This window comes from Dreissena polymorpha, chromosome 7, assembly GCF_020536995.1.
Source record: "Dreissena polymorpha isolate Duluth1 chromosome 7, UMN_Dpol_1.0, whole genome shotgun sequence".
NCBI lineage: Eukaryota > Metazoa > Mollusca > Bivalvia > Myida > Dreissenidae > Dreissena > Dreissena polymorpha.
Genome location: NC_068361.1, coordinates 105,135,648 through 105,151,999, shown reverse-complemented (window position 1 = coordinate 105,151,999; position 16,352 = coordinate 105,135,648). Strand labels below are relative to the sequence as shown.

General features: G+C 35.4%; 4 protein-coding genes across 5 annotated transcripts in view; all 4 read right to left on the bottom strand.

The window, feature by feature from the left end:
* LOC127837258 (uncharacterized) overlaps positions 1 to 10,262 on the bottom strand; it is a 405,532-nt gene extending 395,270 nt beyond the window's left edge. For both annotated transcript variants that reach the window (XR_008029200.1, XM_052364184.1), the window contains exon 1: positions 9,000 to 10,262. Coding sequence is in view for 1 of the 2 variants with exons in the window: in XM_052364184.1 (XP_052220144.1) it covers positions 9,000 to 9,806 (807 nt within the window). In the remaining variant the exon portion in view is untranslated. The remainder of the gene's footprint in view (positions 1 to 8,999) is intronic.
* The window catches only part of LOC127837263 (uncharacterized), a 239,995-nt gene that overhangs the window by 167,443 nt on the left and 56,200 nt on the right, over positions 1 to 16,352 (bottom strand). The gene's annotated exons all lie outside the window — the stretch shown is intronic.
* Positions 1 to 16,352, bottom strand: part of LOC127837262 (uncharacterized) — a 238,281-nt gene that overhangs the window by 183,946 nt on the left and 37,983 nt on the right. The gene's annotated exons all lie outside the window — the stretch shown is intronic.
* Positions 1 to 16,352, bottom strand: part of LOC127837260 (uncharacterized) — a 161,947-nt gene that overhangs the window by 122,989 nt on the left and 22,606 nt on the right. The window lies entirely within an intron of this gene.

Below are 16,352 nucleotides of genomic sequence, written 5' to 3'. Positions count from 1 at the left end.
GAACCCAGTACGGTCAAGTTTCTAGGCTAGTACTATATGTGTATCACTAAGTATTTTACAAGACTCGTGTGACGCATTCTTGCACAAACTTCGAACGTATGTGGGTCTAGGATCAAAATTGTCAGTGACATGTAGGGTCTGATCTAACGACCAAGAAGTGTATAACATGTTTTATAACCTTAAATGGAGACAAATCGCTCAGTATCGAGAATTCTCTGGACTAAGCGTTTTCGACAAATGTATGTATCTAATAGAGGACTTCGACATATATGATGGTCCAACTGAACTTCGGCTAACGCTTGAATTTTGAAACACCCATGATTGAAACGTACGGATGTTTTATTTTTAAGACAACATTAAGGACGTCTTTTTCCATAGATAGAAATATGGGGCAATCGAAATATAGTTATTATATGTTTTATTAAGGGATGCAAGAGGTTACAAGAATCATTAACCGGTTAACCTTTTCCCGTAATCGGTTATTAACCGGTTACCCGAAACGCCTTAAGTAGTGAAAATGATTTAGATTACGCAAAATATTTCATACCGCTCGAACAACTCTGTAGAAACAAAAGTTATTTCAAATTTGAAATCGCTTGCGTTGATAACATGCCAGTTTCGTAATAAAATATATTGTACAATTTATTTTAATAATTTTGTAAATGTATGCTATATATTTTATTTTGTTTTCCTGCGTACATGCACAGGGGTAAAAAAAAAACAACTACACAATGTTCATTTTCACGTGTTAATAACTTATTTTTGGTTGGGCCGCTTATTTTACGTTCGCGTTGTATCGCTCACAAAAATGGTGTGTTCATTCTGTTTTAGTTTTTGAAACTCAAATTGGCTTAATATAGAAACGTTTTTTCCCTTTCTATTCGACGTAAAGTGGGTCATGTGTGTCCAACGAATTCGCATCTCTTCTTATTCGATACTTACATATTTTGTTGTTTGCATTTTAGCGTTTGTAGCCGAAGTAGTATCGTTTGATTTTCATTATACAATTAAAAAATGTGGGCAAAATAAAGAACACGAATGCAAATTAAATTAATTTTGCACGATATGTAAGTTGAATGTTTAATATAATCAGTACATTTATTTAAAAGCGAAGTAACTAAGTATAATGATCTCTAATACTGATAGTTACGTATGTTTATTAACGTACCATAGCGCGAAAATTTTAAGCAATTACACAAATACTAAATTCAATGGTTTTATTTTGTATCTATTTTTAATTGATGTTTAATTATTTAATAAGTTAATAATTTGCTTTCTTAATGCTAAGTTTACATCTGGCCACGATCTCCCCGATTAGCCAGAGGCTAAAAAATCGGGGAGCTCTAAGATTAAATGGTATTCTCCACGTTCTGTTACGCTTCCTTACGAAATCAGCACGTTTTGTTGCTACGATCGAGCCCACGATTTGCATCACGTTCTGTTACGCTTTGTTGCGATCAACACGATTGGCTTCCACGCTCGACCACGTTCCGTTACGTCCTGTTAAGATCTCCCACGACAAAGCCGCTTTGTTGCGATCTCCTGCGATTTGATCTACGATTTGAGATTAGAAAATGAATCGGGGCAATCGTGGTGAAATTTAAGTTTGATTTAAAATCTGTGCAGATGCCCACGATGTCCCCGATTCAACCATGTTCCGTTACGCTCCCCCACGATCACCCCGATTCGACTCCACGCTCTGTTACGTTCGCCACGATGCTCTGGAATCGGTAAAATCGTGGTAATCGTGGCCAGATGTAAACCTAGCATTAATAACACTTTCATCGGACAGTAATGGTGGAATCAACAGACGTTATATTATCACAATTATATTAATTTTTGATAAACAAAAGGACGTTAATTCGTCAAGATTTCCACTACGGATGCAATTCTTGATAAAATTGTTACTTATAAACACGGTATTTTTGCGAGCAATCAGTGTTGGGTATTGGTAAACAAAACATCAAAATAAGCCGTCTAAAGCCTCAACTGTTTTTTATCGCGAGTTCAATAAACGTGTCAATTACGTCTTCGCTAATAGCTCCCACTCACCGCAGTTCGCTAGTTAAATTTTAGCGAGTCAAAAAAACAACATTAGTGTCAGTTATCAAAGCGTACCGCCTATTTGTTATCACAAAGGTAATGATTAATTGTTTTATTACTTTGATTGTTGACACGTTATTTATTACCGTCGATCGTGCGGCATGTTGTTCTAACTAGTCGCCAGCGCAAGTTGGCAGTATGACACCCGAAAAAAAAAATCGTACGAATTATTCCATAAAAAAAGGTTTTCCAGGTTAACCTTTTTCCGAAAATGTAACCGGTTAACTGGTCGTTTCGGTAGGTTAACCGGTTAACCTCTTGCATCCCTGTAACTTTTATTATGTTATACTCACAAACTGTACCGTATTCTGCTTTCTGCCTGTTCATATTATAAACGATTCCTTTGAAATATCATTTAACGCCGTAGACCTTTCATGCTATAAAAATTTACTATCAAGTTAAATGTTTGTTGTCGATTTAATTTTATTTACGTTTACTGTATAGCAAAATTTCATGAACTTGGAAACGCAATGTGCAACTTGATTAAAATTGTACACGGAATAGTATCGAGCAAATCCTGAAACGTTTAACAATAATTTCGTGGAAAATGTTCGCCTAGATATGTAGTAAATTGCTCTTTATTGTCAGGTAGTGTGGGTTAAAAGACAATGGCCACTACATCAGATTTGAGTCGTGTTCAGGTAACAATTGCAATATTTCATGAAAGTTCACCAGGAACTTATAAATGTTACAAAAAAAACCAGCATCAACCAAACGGTTGTCTTCTGTAGAAAACAGGAAACTGTTTGTACAGCTACATGTATCAATTCCTTGATTTGGTATAATTCTACAGATATTGAGCAGCATCTGAACAGCAAAGCTCTTCATACACCAAGACACATTGATTATGTCTTGTTTTGAATTCGACTGAAACCAAAGATTGCGCATCGACATTTATATGACCTATATTTTTCACATTACTGCGATGAATACTTGGTATTGTACCGTATGTTCAACTATGTGTTAAAATTGCTTAATCAATTTAACATTCAATTTTTATCAATATACACCCGAATCGCTCATGTTTACCTAAATTCTGTGACCCTACCACCTGAAGTAGCGTTTTCCTAATCGGTTTATAACAAAACATCGCACATTAAATGCCCAGCATCGCCAAGTACGCAGTTTCCAAACCACTGCTTTATAGATGAAAAAACATAAGTGACAGGCCAGCCAAACATATACCTCTGACGTAATACCTACATTTCTGAGATATACTGCAATCACTATCTGCATGACCAATCGGAAGTATATTGCATGCTATGAATACAGAACTACTGCCTTTCTAAACAAAATTGCACAGATTTGTTTACACATGTTACGTTGTGAGAGGATTAAATGTTTTGACATGTTGATCCAATATCATTCGACCCTTTAATTGTGTCATGCAATTCCTAATTGTCATATTTGCATTATTCTTTGATTAAAAATCATGATTCAAAGCAATCAATTGCAAGCACTTCCATGATCGTCAACGCAACGTAAATTGCAAATGGAGACAACCCAATTTAGCCCAAATGTTCCATCCGGAGAGGAGGGGAAAGAAGTGTGGTTTTCTTGAGATTTAATAAACCAATCAGATATGAAAACAATACTTGCAAGGCGACGAACGCAGACTATTCATTGAATATCAAAATGACTGCATTGTCTACGAGGAAAATTACAGTTCTTAAAGGGGTCTTTTCACAGATATTGGCATGTTTTGAAGTTTGTCATTAAATGCTTTATATAGATTTATGTAAACATTGGATCTAAAAAGCTCCAGTAAAAGAATAAAATTAAAAAAAGGAAAACAAAGTAGACCGCATCAGGGCTCGAACCAGTGACCCCCGGAGTCCTGGAGTAAAAACCAATGTGACCGCTCGGCCATCCTGCCAAGTATGTATGAGAGACGTATTTTATACTTTATATAAGCAATCTTCGTAGTTTCAAAAAATTTAACGACAACAACAGAACTCTCCAAAATATTCATTCGTTTCGCGTTGCAACGCTTTATAATTTTCAGGTTTTTAAATCGTCAAAGATGCATATAATGGCTATATTAGACCATGGTAATTGTTCAATATTACTGTTTTCTCACAAATATCATAACTAAAACGAAAATTTGCGAATCTGAAACAATTTTTATCAACTTTGTCAATTTACCAAAACGTGAAAAGATCCCTTTATGTTGTTAATGGTATGTATTAGCATTACAAAATATGTTGCTTTTCAAAATTGTTAACTATAAAGTGCGTATAAATTTAAAAGTATCTATAAATACAAACACTATGAATTGTAAGCAATATGTTAGTTCAAGTTTATGGATGTGAATGGTGTTGGAAAATGAAACCAAAATGTACCTTCATGTTTATCTGTATAATGCACATTTATGTGGAGTAAACTGTAAAATGCTCCTCTTTTATTTTGTGTTCAGACCAAATCAGTTTATATGCACATAATATGGACGTACAGATACCAAACTAAGGTAACTTGATGACGATAACGGGCCCGGGAAAGAATCGAGTTGATATCGAAAAAAGATCGGACGATCATAGTACGGTTATCGCCCGGCGATCGCCCGACATCAGATTCGTTGTACATGTATCATGGCTAGCTCCGTCCGGCATCCGTCAGTCATCGTGCGGAGGCCCTCCGGCAATCGGTCGCCGGCCGATGTTTATGTCCCTAGAAAATACCTTGATTGGTGCCGATAAACGTACAATAAATCCGATGTCGGACGATTGTTTGATTATTATTTTTTTTATATCTCAACTCGATTCCTTCCAGGGCCCGATGTCGGGTAAAATTTTAAGTGAGACTAACAATTAATCCGGACAACGCCCGATGCTACAAAATGACCCGGTGTCCTCGCGATCATCGGCCGCGCGCCTGACTGATGAGTGTAAAAATACGTCGTCCGCTGAATGGACGGTGATTGCTCTCTATTTGTGAATGAGGTAAAAGCCATCTATCCAAATACCGATTGTCATGAGCCTTACTGAGAAGAACTGATTGAGTTTTCTCAGAATCAATTACTTTTGACGGACGGACGACACAATGGACAGTTGAACTAACGTGCATATTTCGCATAATTACCCGCTATTTACATACCAATTCAACAACATCTTATGCATGTTTTGAGTTATCACAGGATCCAAATGTGAGGTGTTTAGTTATTTCTGTAGGCATAGCATCTGTTGCCACAGGAACTTTTGTTTTAGTACACCTTATTTACGTGCGTATTCCCTATATGACACTCCATCCATATACCAAGTTTCTACCAACATATCTTAAATACTTTTAGTTATCACGTGATCCAGATTCAGGCGGACACGCGGACTGAGTTGGGGGTAAACCTTCAGTCGCCTCCGATCGTCACGATACATCTATAATAATCATGATATAAATGCATTGCAAACATAATAAGAGTTGATTGTATTGAGATAGTGTTTCACAAAATTTACATCTTAATATAATCACGTACAAATTGCAATTACCGTGTTTTTGATTTTGTGTTTGTTTAGTAGTGATATGTCAATGACTTCATTCAGGTTTCACTTGTTTACTTATTGTTAGAAACAAATGGTTTATATTTCAGTTTCATTACAACCCTCATCATAAGTACTAACATAAGCATCATCATTTTTATGAACGTCATCATCGACATCAGCTGCGATGTCCACACTTATTAGCAATTATGTTATGTGTTTTTCATATTCTATTGGTAAATATGAGTGTTGCTGTTTTCAACTGTATTTAAATCAAAACACGCGGGTCAGTTAAATGACTCACACTTTCCTTGGATTAACTGGTTTTCAAATATTATGTTCACATACTTATGTCAGTATTAGCTGAAACCATTCCGCCTTGAATCACATACAGTTGGAATAGAATGGCATTAAACAGGATTTCCTGACGAATGACATTATGCCCATACACGTTGTGTGCACATGGCGTGGAGAAGTAGTAGTAGTAGTAGTAGTAGTAGTAGTAGTAGTAGTAGTAGTAGTAGTAGTAGTAGTAGTAGTAGAAGTAGTAGTAGTAGTAGTAGTAGTAGTAGTAGTTGTAGTAGTAGTATTAGTAGTAGTAGTAGTAGTATGAGTAGAAGTAGTAGTAGTAGTAGTAGTAGAAGTAGTAGTAACAGCAGCAGCAGCAGCAGCAGCAGCAGCAGTAGTAGTAGTAGTAGTAGTAGTAGTAGTAGTAACAGCAGCAGCAGCAGCAGCAGCAGCAGCAGTAGTAGCAGTAGTAGTAGTAGTAGTAGTAGTAGTAGTAGTAGTAGTAGTAGTAATAGTAGTAGTAGTAGTACTAGTAGTAGAAGTTGTTGTAGTGGTTGAAGTCGTAGTTGTAGTACATGTAGTTGAAGTCGTAGGAGTGCTGATTATTTTATTATCGAACATTAATATTGTTAATTATTTGCACAATGTTATCTTTGTCCTTGCAAGAGGTCACTGCAATACAGCATGTATACGCCAAAAGCGACAGACAAAGACCATGATCCGATACGTATCCTATCGTGTGACGATCGTAATTGTAAGGACATAGTAGCTTAAGTATACGGTTACAAAACAATGTTTACTATTTATGTGTTTCATATAAATAAGTTTGCTTGTTTATTCCCATTCTGTATAGTATCGCCGTGTTTGTCACTATTGCTGACATTTCATTTTGTGTAAGATTACCGAATACGTTATGGCATATATATTCTCCAGACTAATTATGCGTTGTGAACTAATAAAATTAAAACCTAATCGGGTTGATAATTGGGCTATATGGAAATCACTCATAATTATCCATAATTGTTTTCCGGGAATCCGAATGGTCCTATTATATTACAGTTTATTTGTTTGCTGTGCCATATAAGGAACATGATTCTTTTTAATGTTAACTTACTTAACATTTTAAACTGGGTTTTGATCGTATGTGTTTTAAATGACACTTATTGTTTGTTAACATGAGACTTTGTCGGTTTGATTATTCGGTTTGCATGCTCATTTCAGACAACATAAGTCATAGATTAATTAAACGCAAACAAGAACATGCTTATCACTGACTTAGTGTCAGTCAAAGCTTATATTTCAACGCTAGTACCGTTAACTATTTCTAGTGTGCGTACTTCACTAGCACTTGCAGTACAGAATTTAGAGTTAACAGTTAAACAATTTGCAAGTAGCATAAAGCGGCCTGTTAAGAAAATGGTCGATGAAGGAAATGCAACATACACCGTACAGTTTAAATAAGAAATATTTAATAACGAATCAACAACACTGAAAGATATATCATATGCAAATCAACACTTAAGATATTAATAACAGCACATGACATGCTCATGAAATCATGAAACAAATGTTGAAGCTTACACCGCTTCATACTTGTAATCTGATTAATGGCGTTAACATGTTAGCTATCTATCTCAATGTCATTTATCAAGTTGAGATATTGAATTACTAACTACAAGAAGTACACATATTTGTCAACAATAAAGCGGGTTAAAGTTTTGGCTTGGAGAAAATTAATAAACATTAATTCAAACGTGCATATTACCTAGTTTCTAGTGTTTGTTATTTACTATCATAAATATGACAATATGCATATGTAATACTTGTAGTAACAAATTAAACATATATAAGCACAAAACTCGATACAAATGCTAGTATGTTGATGTCCCTTTATACATATTTCATTACTTTAACAAAACATCTCGCAAACAAATTGTACATGCAAAGGATTGAAAATACAAAAATTAAATTATTTATTTTAGCTGCAATTCATTAAAAATTCACTTCGACTACACAACTGAATTTTATACTAGTGCATTATCTGGAAAGTTTATACTATTCACATAAATCAAATACATTCACTTATTCAAATACATTGAAATGCACATTCCAAAACACGTATATGTTATACGATACATTCGTTTATGCGTTCGAAATATCGTGGGTTTTGATAAACCTTTACATTTAAATTATTTGAATGTTAATGATAGGTATAAGCCATGGTCAAGTAAATGCATAAACTCGCAGATATGGATTGACGCCGCATTTTCCACCACTCACAGCAATTTTATCAAACGTGTTATTGAAACATATACCAAACGGAAATTTTATTTCATTACCGAAAGGGAGAGATCTTATACATTGTCCACTAGGACTGATTTGATGTATGGTGAGAGGATAGGATGTCACATACACATTACCACAAGCATCCACGGAAATTTGCTTTGGGCCAAGTAGTTCTTCGCGCTTATATTCAAATACTTTCTCTCCATTTAAGTTCAGTGCGAGTAATGTGTTCTCCAAACTATTTGAAATTATTAACACACGATTATGCGCATTAAAATAACAACAACTTGATGTTGATATTGCACACTCTTTTATTTCTGAGCTTATATTGATTTCACGAAGCAACGTTCCGTCATTATTAAGAATGTCGATCTGCCCCGTGCGATTTGACATACAGATGTACTGGTTGAGTGGGACATTTCTAGTAACATCGTCATACGGGATTCTTGTTTTCAGTTTTGTAATAACGTGCACATTTCCATAACATAGTTGTGCAAATGCAATTTTGCAAGCATTTGGCAAAGTAATAACCATGTCCATTGGACCTGTCTTTGAAACTGACCAAGGAGTAACTTCACAAATGAATTTTGATAATACAAAATCACTGTTTTCATCAATCACTAGTAACGCATTTACGTTGTGTAAAGCTATCACGATGTACTTATCTATCCATATACATGAACACGCAGTGGGACGTTTTTTCTTGTCAAACATGGGTATAATACATAAATCTTTAGTATATTGAAGCTGTGGAATTCGCTCCGTATATGGCTTATAATGACTGTTATCGGTATCGGAGCCTGTCTCACTTACATCACAAGTGCAGTCTTCTATTCTCAATGAATTCTTAACCTCTAACAGCAAACTATCAACAGAGGTATCCTCAACACATTTAAAGCTAGAATTGCTTCTACCTTTCTCCAAATCACCTATGATTGATTTCAGACGACTAACCGAATTCTTTTCAAGCTGGCGCTGCAGGAGAACAACGTGTTCATTCGTTCCAAAGTTCTGAACCTGTTCAAAATATGTTGACTGCTGTTTAATGTCATTCAAAAACTGACGTGCTTTATCGTTGTTTGTTTTAATTTTTTCTCCTATAACTTTCTTCTTATCAGCAATAGATGATAGCACTACATTCTCCAGTTGGGCGTATATGTCTAAGAGTTTCTGTTTAATAATTTGGAGTGAAGCCAACGCTTGATTTTCTATTTGAAAAACCAATTCTTCGTGATTTCGTTCATGTTCTAAAAGACGCTCACCTTGCTGTTGAAAGTCTTGCAACACTATCTTCAGCCCGGTACAATCCACTTTTATATCATTCAAAATATCAGAAAGTACCTTTACTTCCTCGCATTTTCTGTGATCAGCCATCGCGCACTTATTACAGCACGTCATATCGTGGTCTTTACACAGATAAACCACTTCTTCCTTTTCGTGATTCGGACAGGCTATCAGGTTCTTCAGAAGTTCTTGTATCTCCTGGGGAGGTACATCCGCAAGGTCACACAACTTGTGGTGCTTTGAAACTTTTATCTTTGCATGATCCTGTTTACACTGCGCACAAAGTGGTTCCTTACATTCTGTACAATACACAACGCCATCTATTTCGGCTTTCTCTGCCAAACAGGGGCCGCATAAGTATTGTTTGACAGACATTTTTCGTATAAATTCTAAAAACTCAACTCTGTTTGTTTATATGCTAAATCGAAAGTAGAGAAAAATACCTGGCTTATGCACACACATCAGTATAGCAGTCGACTGTGACACTTACTGTGTAACAGAACAAAGATAACTACCTTTTGAACCATGTATAGATCCTAGTTCCCCTTATATAATAAGTACATACAATGTTTGCACATCATTATCCACACTCTTGTACAGCTATATATTGTGTTCTATATATATATATATATATATTATTCTAAAGCATAACATCAATCGTTTCACAAAGTGGTTCTTCACAGTCTCTGCAATTCACATATTCCTCTATTCCGGCTTTCTAATCCAAAAATGGGCAATATAAATCTGTTTTATAGACGAGTTCGTGCTTATTGAAACATAATTGCCTACGCGTATTTATATTCTAAATCGAAAGTAGGGATAATACCAAGCGTGTACACACTTGCCCGACTATGACGTGGTATGCGTTATCAATCGTGATACATAGGCTATCTCAGGACTCCTCCGTTAGATATGAATATATGCTATAAATCGTCTGCTGATCAAGAGTGATGCGTTATAACACGATTGTGACCCACTTTAATATAAACACAGACTGCGATCGATTTTATCGAGAAGAAAAGGAATTAAAGGTAGTAAATTACTCCGTTGTGGATCGAGTCCTTATTTACCAGTTTTCAATTTGGTGTGTAACATATTTAACAATAGTTGTAATGTATCATACGATACTTAGTAGGTCATTGCAAATCGACTGTTTTAAATTTACTTAATTACAAAAATAAAGGTTATCATACATAATTTCTGAACTTTGTCACAAAAAATGTATTGAGTGTATGCTGGTATATACATGTCTTACGATAACCAACTCACGAGCAGTAAGGTTTGAACACGATATTCTATTTTAACGATTATTATACTTTACTATTTGCGTTTTAAAACTATTTTATAGTCCATGATATCATAGTACCAAAAGGTGATGTAGGTTACATTTATTGTGACTTTAAAGCTATCTTATATCTTAGTTACAATAGTGAATCGTCATGAAACAACAATGATCGTGACACGATGATATGTTGATAACGTGTACTTGTCTTCGGCAATACATGAAAAAACGCGTTTGTATTCGTTTTGCTGACGAAAATCAGTAAACATTAAGAGTCATCTTAACTCAATTTTGCGTTGGGGTTTCCCATGTATTTTACCAAATAAATTTCAGATAAATTATTAATTATTAATTTACAATCGAAACATAATTTGCTCATCTCGTTACAACTCTGAACATTAAAGTGAAAATAAAACCATGGTGTCCGTTTTGGATGAGTTTATTCAAGTGTTTAGTTAAGCAGATATGTCTTTCTCAAAAAAGCATCGTGAACAATGTCAAAATACGTGTCGGTGGTCTCCTTTGGAAGATCGCTGGACAACAAACCTGAACATGTGGTAAGATTTCTGAACCGCACGCATAGCTTTTGGGGGAATTTGTTTTGAAATTATTCATACTACATTAGCATGAGCACTAAGCACGGGTGTAAACATAAACCAGGAAAAGTGTAAATACGTTAACTGACCGCCGTGATATGGGTGAAATATGAAAGAAATGGCCTCTAATACATTGAACACACCCATCCCTTCCTCAACCACCCCCTCACCGAAATACTAGTAAACAAATTTGGTTGTAGATCATTACTTAGTGTCATTAGTTTGTTAGATTTTAAGGTAAATGTGTCTATTTATTTAATATGTTCAAAAACCTTAAGTCAGGTACGTATTAAACATTTTAACAGCAAAATAATCATGCAATTATTATTATCAAAAATTATTTTGTCTTCACGTCTTTTAAAGGCCAATAAACACTCAAAATTTATGAATATGTACAATATTTGGAAAAATAAAGTTAACATATAATAATCTATGCTCCTTATGGCAATATCCAAGCTTTCAACGCTAGATGTGGTCTGGTGAGATAGATTTAACGCGAAACAAAATGCTCGTGTTTATTATTACGTGTAACAATATATTCCATGGGAATTTCCGGCTACGATAACCGAACATTTATGAGCGAACGCGAGATTGGCTTCGGGCAGCTTCGGAAGCACGACGTTGCTCTCATGAATACGTCGTTCTTTCGAAGCTGCACAAAGCCAGTCTCGCGTTTGCTCGTAAATGTTCGGATATTGTGGCTGGTAATAAACATGGAATATATTGTCGCACAGCAAATTAAAATAAGTATTTTGTATCTCGTTAACTCTATGTTCCCATACTATATCAAGCGTTTCAATTTTGGCTATTGCTATAAGAAACGATGTTTTTATGGGTTAATTTTATATAACGCAATATTTTGCGAAATATTCGTTGATTTTGAGTATTTACGTTACTTTAAATGAAAGCTATGCACGTAGGAAGTTTCGTATAGTGTTTGAGTAATATCCTGCAAAAGTAACCCGAAGGCCGCACAAAAGGCCAGCCTGAAAACACTCTTACACTTTTAATCTCCTGATGTATAATAATAACATGATTGTACGTACTTAACAAACACTTTTTCATTAATCCTTAATTTGTATAATAAGGAACTTGTTAACCTAATTTCGTATTGCCATGACATGTTATTTAATTGAGCAAAGCTGTAATATGTCAAATCGTTTGTAATAATTGTAGTAACAATTAAAACGAAAAAAACAACAAAAAATGTGCAGGCAGTTGAGTTCGAACCTTGGACCTCTAGAATCAAAAGCAAGCGTTTTTATCACCATATCACACAGGCGTTTGATTGTTTATTACACTTCAAACGGTATGACGGTTTTGCAATTATCGATGAAAAGCATCGTAATAATTCTAACATAATTGTTTACATGATGATTTATGAAATAAACAATATTAAACAAAGGCTTTGAAACAAAATATCAATCAAACCAATACAAATTAGTTTTATGAATTGCTATTGAACTTAAAAAAAGTTAAAACAACTAACACGTTGTTTTTGTTTTTTCGAAAAAAACGAGGTTAAGTCCCCTTTATCAAACATTACAGTTTTGTATTTTAAACTTATGTCGCGTTTTACTCGAAAAGTATTGCTTCTAGAGTGCTTAAACTCTACTAACTTACTAACCATATGTTTGCGTCCGAACTTTTATAGTTTGGTTCGCAGGTTTTCGACGCAATTGGAGTTATGGACCCGTTTTATAAACTTGTGTCTCGTGACCATCAAAAAGGGTTGGTGTTGTAAGACATCATGTAAACTTGCGCACCTTCCTATTTTGATTTGGATCTTTTCGTCACAACCGGAGTTGCGGCTCTACTTGAACAAAATACGTAGTTTGACTTGTGTCTTTCGTAACTCAAAAAAGAATAACTATAAGAGGGATGAAACCGCACTCACGCTCGCTCCTCTTTGTTTTGGTTAGGCTATTTTCTTTACAAGCTCAGTTATGACTCGTTGTTTGAAGAAGCAAAACACACGTTTGTTTTAACGTGTGTCACTTGTAACTCAAAAAGTATTGTTGTTACAGGTCTGAAACTATATACACCTAGTTACCAGCGTGTGAACCTGAGCACCTCTATATTTTGGTGTTCAGGTTTGTCCGACATTCCCAGCTAACAATCTATATGGGCACCTATATGTATGTATATGGGGCAGCCCAGATGGGACCCATATAGAGCCCGGTTGCACTCCCCATCTGGGTCCCATGTTGGCAGCCCACATGGGACCCATATAGGTGCCTTTATGGGCCCCACATGGGCAGCCCTTTTACTCAATATGGGCTACATACGGGCAGCCCTTTTACTCAATATGGGCTACATACGGGCAGCCCTTGTATTCAATATGGGCTACATACGGGCAGCATTGTACTGAAATTTGGCTACAAACGGGTAGCATTGTATTCAATATTGGTCCCACACGTACACAGAGCTTTTAACATTTTGGACAACGCATGACTAGATGCATTAATGGAAATTCAGTTTATGTTAGAAACAAAATGTAGGCTGCAAACATGAAATACTGTGTGTTCAAATTGAACATCAGACAAAAGATTCTTGTATATGTACTTTCATTTTCATTTTTGTTATGTTTTATCTATTTCTTCTTGCTGGAACAGAGTGATATTATAGAGTTAAAGAGCTAAATAGCATTATCCTGCAAGAAATACAACAAGGTTTATGTTAAAAGACTTAAAAATGTTATTAAGTAATCTCAACTTTTATTCACATATAGTATTACACACATATAGATAGATAAATACATAGCAGGAGGATCCTACGTTAACCATTCTACCAGAACATTCTAAAACAAGAGGGCCTGAAAGGCCCAAAGTCGCTCATCTGAGATTCAAAGGAACTGACCTGTTCTTTGCAGCCCAAGATGGCATTAAGAACAAAATGTTCTTACCAACTTTCATGACTAGTGAACAGCCTGGCAGCATTGTTTTTGAACAGACCAGAACCATTTTCATACACATTCAAGATATCATTTAAACAAATATTTTGACAAAATTTCATGAAGATTCATTAAGCCATATAAGGAACAATGCCCCGCCACCCTGGTGACCATGTTTTACAAGCAACTGGAACCATTTTCGAACTTGTCCAAGATATCATTGGGACAAATCTTCGGACAAAGTTTCACGATGATCGGACAATAAATATTGCTTCTAGAGTTTTAACAAGGTTTTACTATAGCTTTATAAGGAAAATGCCACGTCCCCTTGGCGGCAATATTTTTCCACCAACCGGAACCATTTTCGAACTCATCCAAGATATTATTGGTACAAATCTTGTGACCAAGTTTCATGATGATCGGACAATAAATGTGGCCTCTAGAGTGGTAATAAAGTTTTACAATAGCCATATATAGCCATATCAGGAACAATGCCCCGCCCCTAGTGGCCATGTTTTTACAGCAACCGAAACCATTTTCAAACTTATCCAAGATATCATTGGGACAAAACTTCTGACCAAGTTTCATGAAGATCGGAAAATAAATGTGGCTTCTAGAGTGTTAACAAGGTTTTACTATAGCCATATATGGAAAAATGTCCCGCCCCTAGGCGGCCATATTTTTCAACCAACCGGCATCACTTTGTGTCCAGGATATTATTGGGATGAATCTTCTTACCACGTTTCATGAAGATTGGGCAATAAATGTGACCTCTAGAGTGTTAACAAGATTTCACTAAAGCCATATATAGCCCCGCCCCTTGACAGCCATGTTTTTCATGCAAACGTAACCATTTGCATACTCATCCAAGAAAGATATCATTAAGACCAATCTTCTGACCAAATTTCATGAAGATTGAACAATAACTGTGGCTTCTAGAGTGTTAACAAGGTTTTACTAAAGCCATATAGAGCCATATAAGGAAAAATGCCCCGCCCCCTGGTGGCAATGTTTTTAAAGCAACCGAAACCATTTTCGAACACATTTATTAGTGCGTTTTTAGACAAAAGCGGAATTTAGGGTCTATACAATGTTGGTTTCGAGCTGGTTACGTACACATGCAGCAGGCCGGAACGATTTAACAATTTAAAAGTTCACCTAAGGATCATACCTATGAAGTTTTGTTAAGCGGCTGAGGAGGAGATATCGTTAAAATGAAAAGTTCGCGCATGACACACAATGAAAGGCGATCCCAAAAACTCACATTGTGATTTGCGCAGGTGATTGCAAAAATGTATTCATACCTCAAGTACAAAACACATATTAGTATACTTTATTTTTCCGCTTCAACAGAAAGAGTTGAATCGCAAATTATTAATCTGTTAAACCTTAACTTATGATAAAGCCAGTACACTTTCTTTATGATTTAGATCAGAAAGAACGATGTTTGTTAAAACAATTTGTCTAAGCAAAACCGTGACCTTCTGTAACAAAACGTATAAACCACAAAGACAAACTATATCTATTCAAATCGCCACCCGATTAACATGACTAAACTATAATATAGAGCTAAAACATTAAATTATGTTAGAAACAATGCATATTGCTTTTTGATATACTCAATCCACATCACCGATATAAAGTGTACGCACATGTTGTTTTTCAAATAATCTCCAGAGCCATTATGTAAACTCGATAGAATTTCGAAAGTTTTATTTTTCTTATCATAATCATTGACACGTTGAAGTCGAATCGTTTTAAAATTAAAAAAAAAGCACTGTTCTTAGATTTAAAAACATACACTTTTTGTCAAAATTTCGATACTGTATAATAATGACATATTTCTACACAAACATATAAATAACGCAGTTAACAACAGTAACCTAAAAGTCATAATTATACACAGAACCATAAGACATGTTGCTTTACAAAGTAATTATCTGTCAAAACTGAAAACAAACTATTGTTGGCATTTTGTATTCATTTACGTAAAAGATAGCATGGATCGCTTGTTAAAAATAAACTTTGGTGGAACAAGCAAGAGCTTTGCCACACACGAATCAACAGTTCCCTACCGAGTGAATGATGTCGGTGGAAGAACAGGATCTCCGTATTTCGTCAATCTAGACTAAGTACTTTTTAGTAACGGC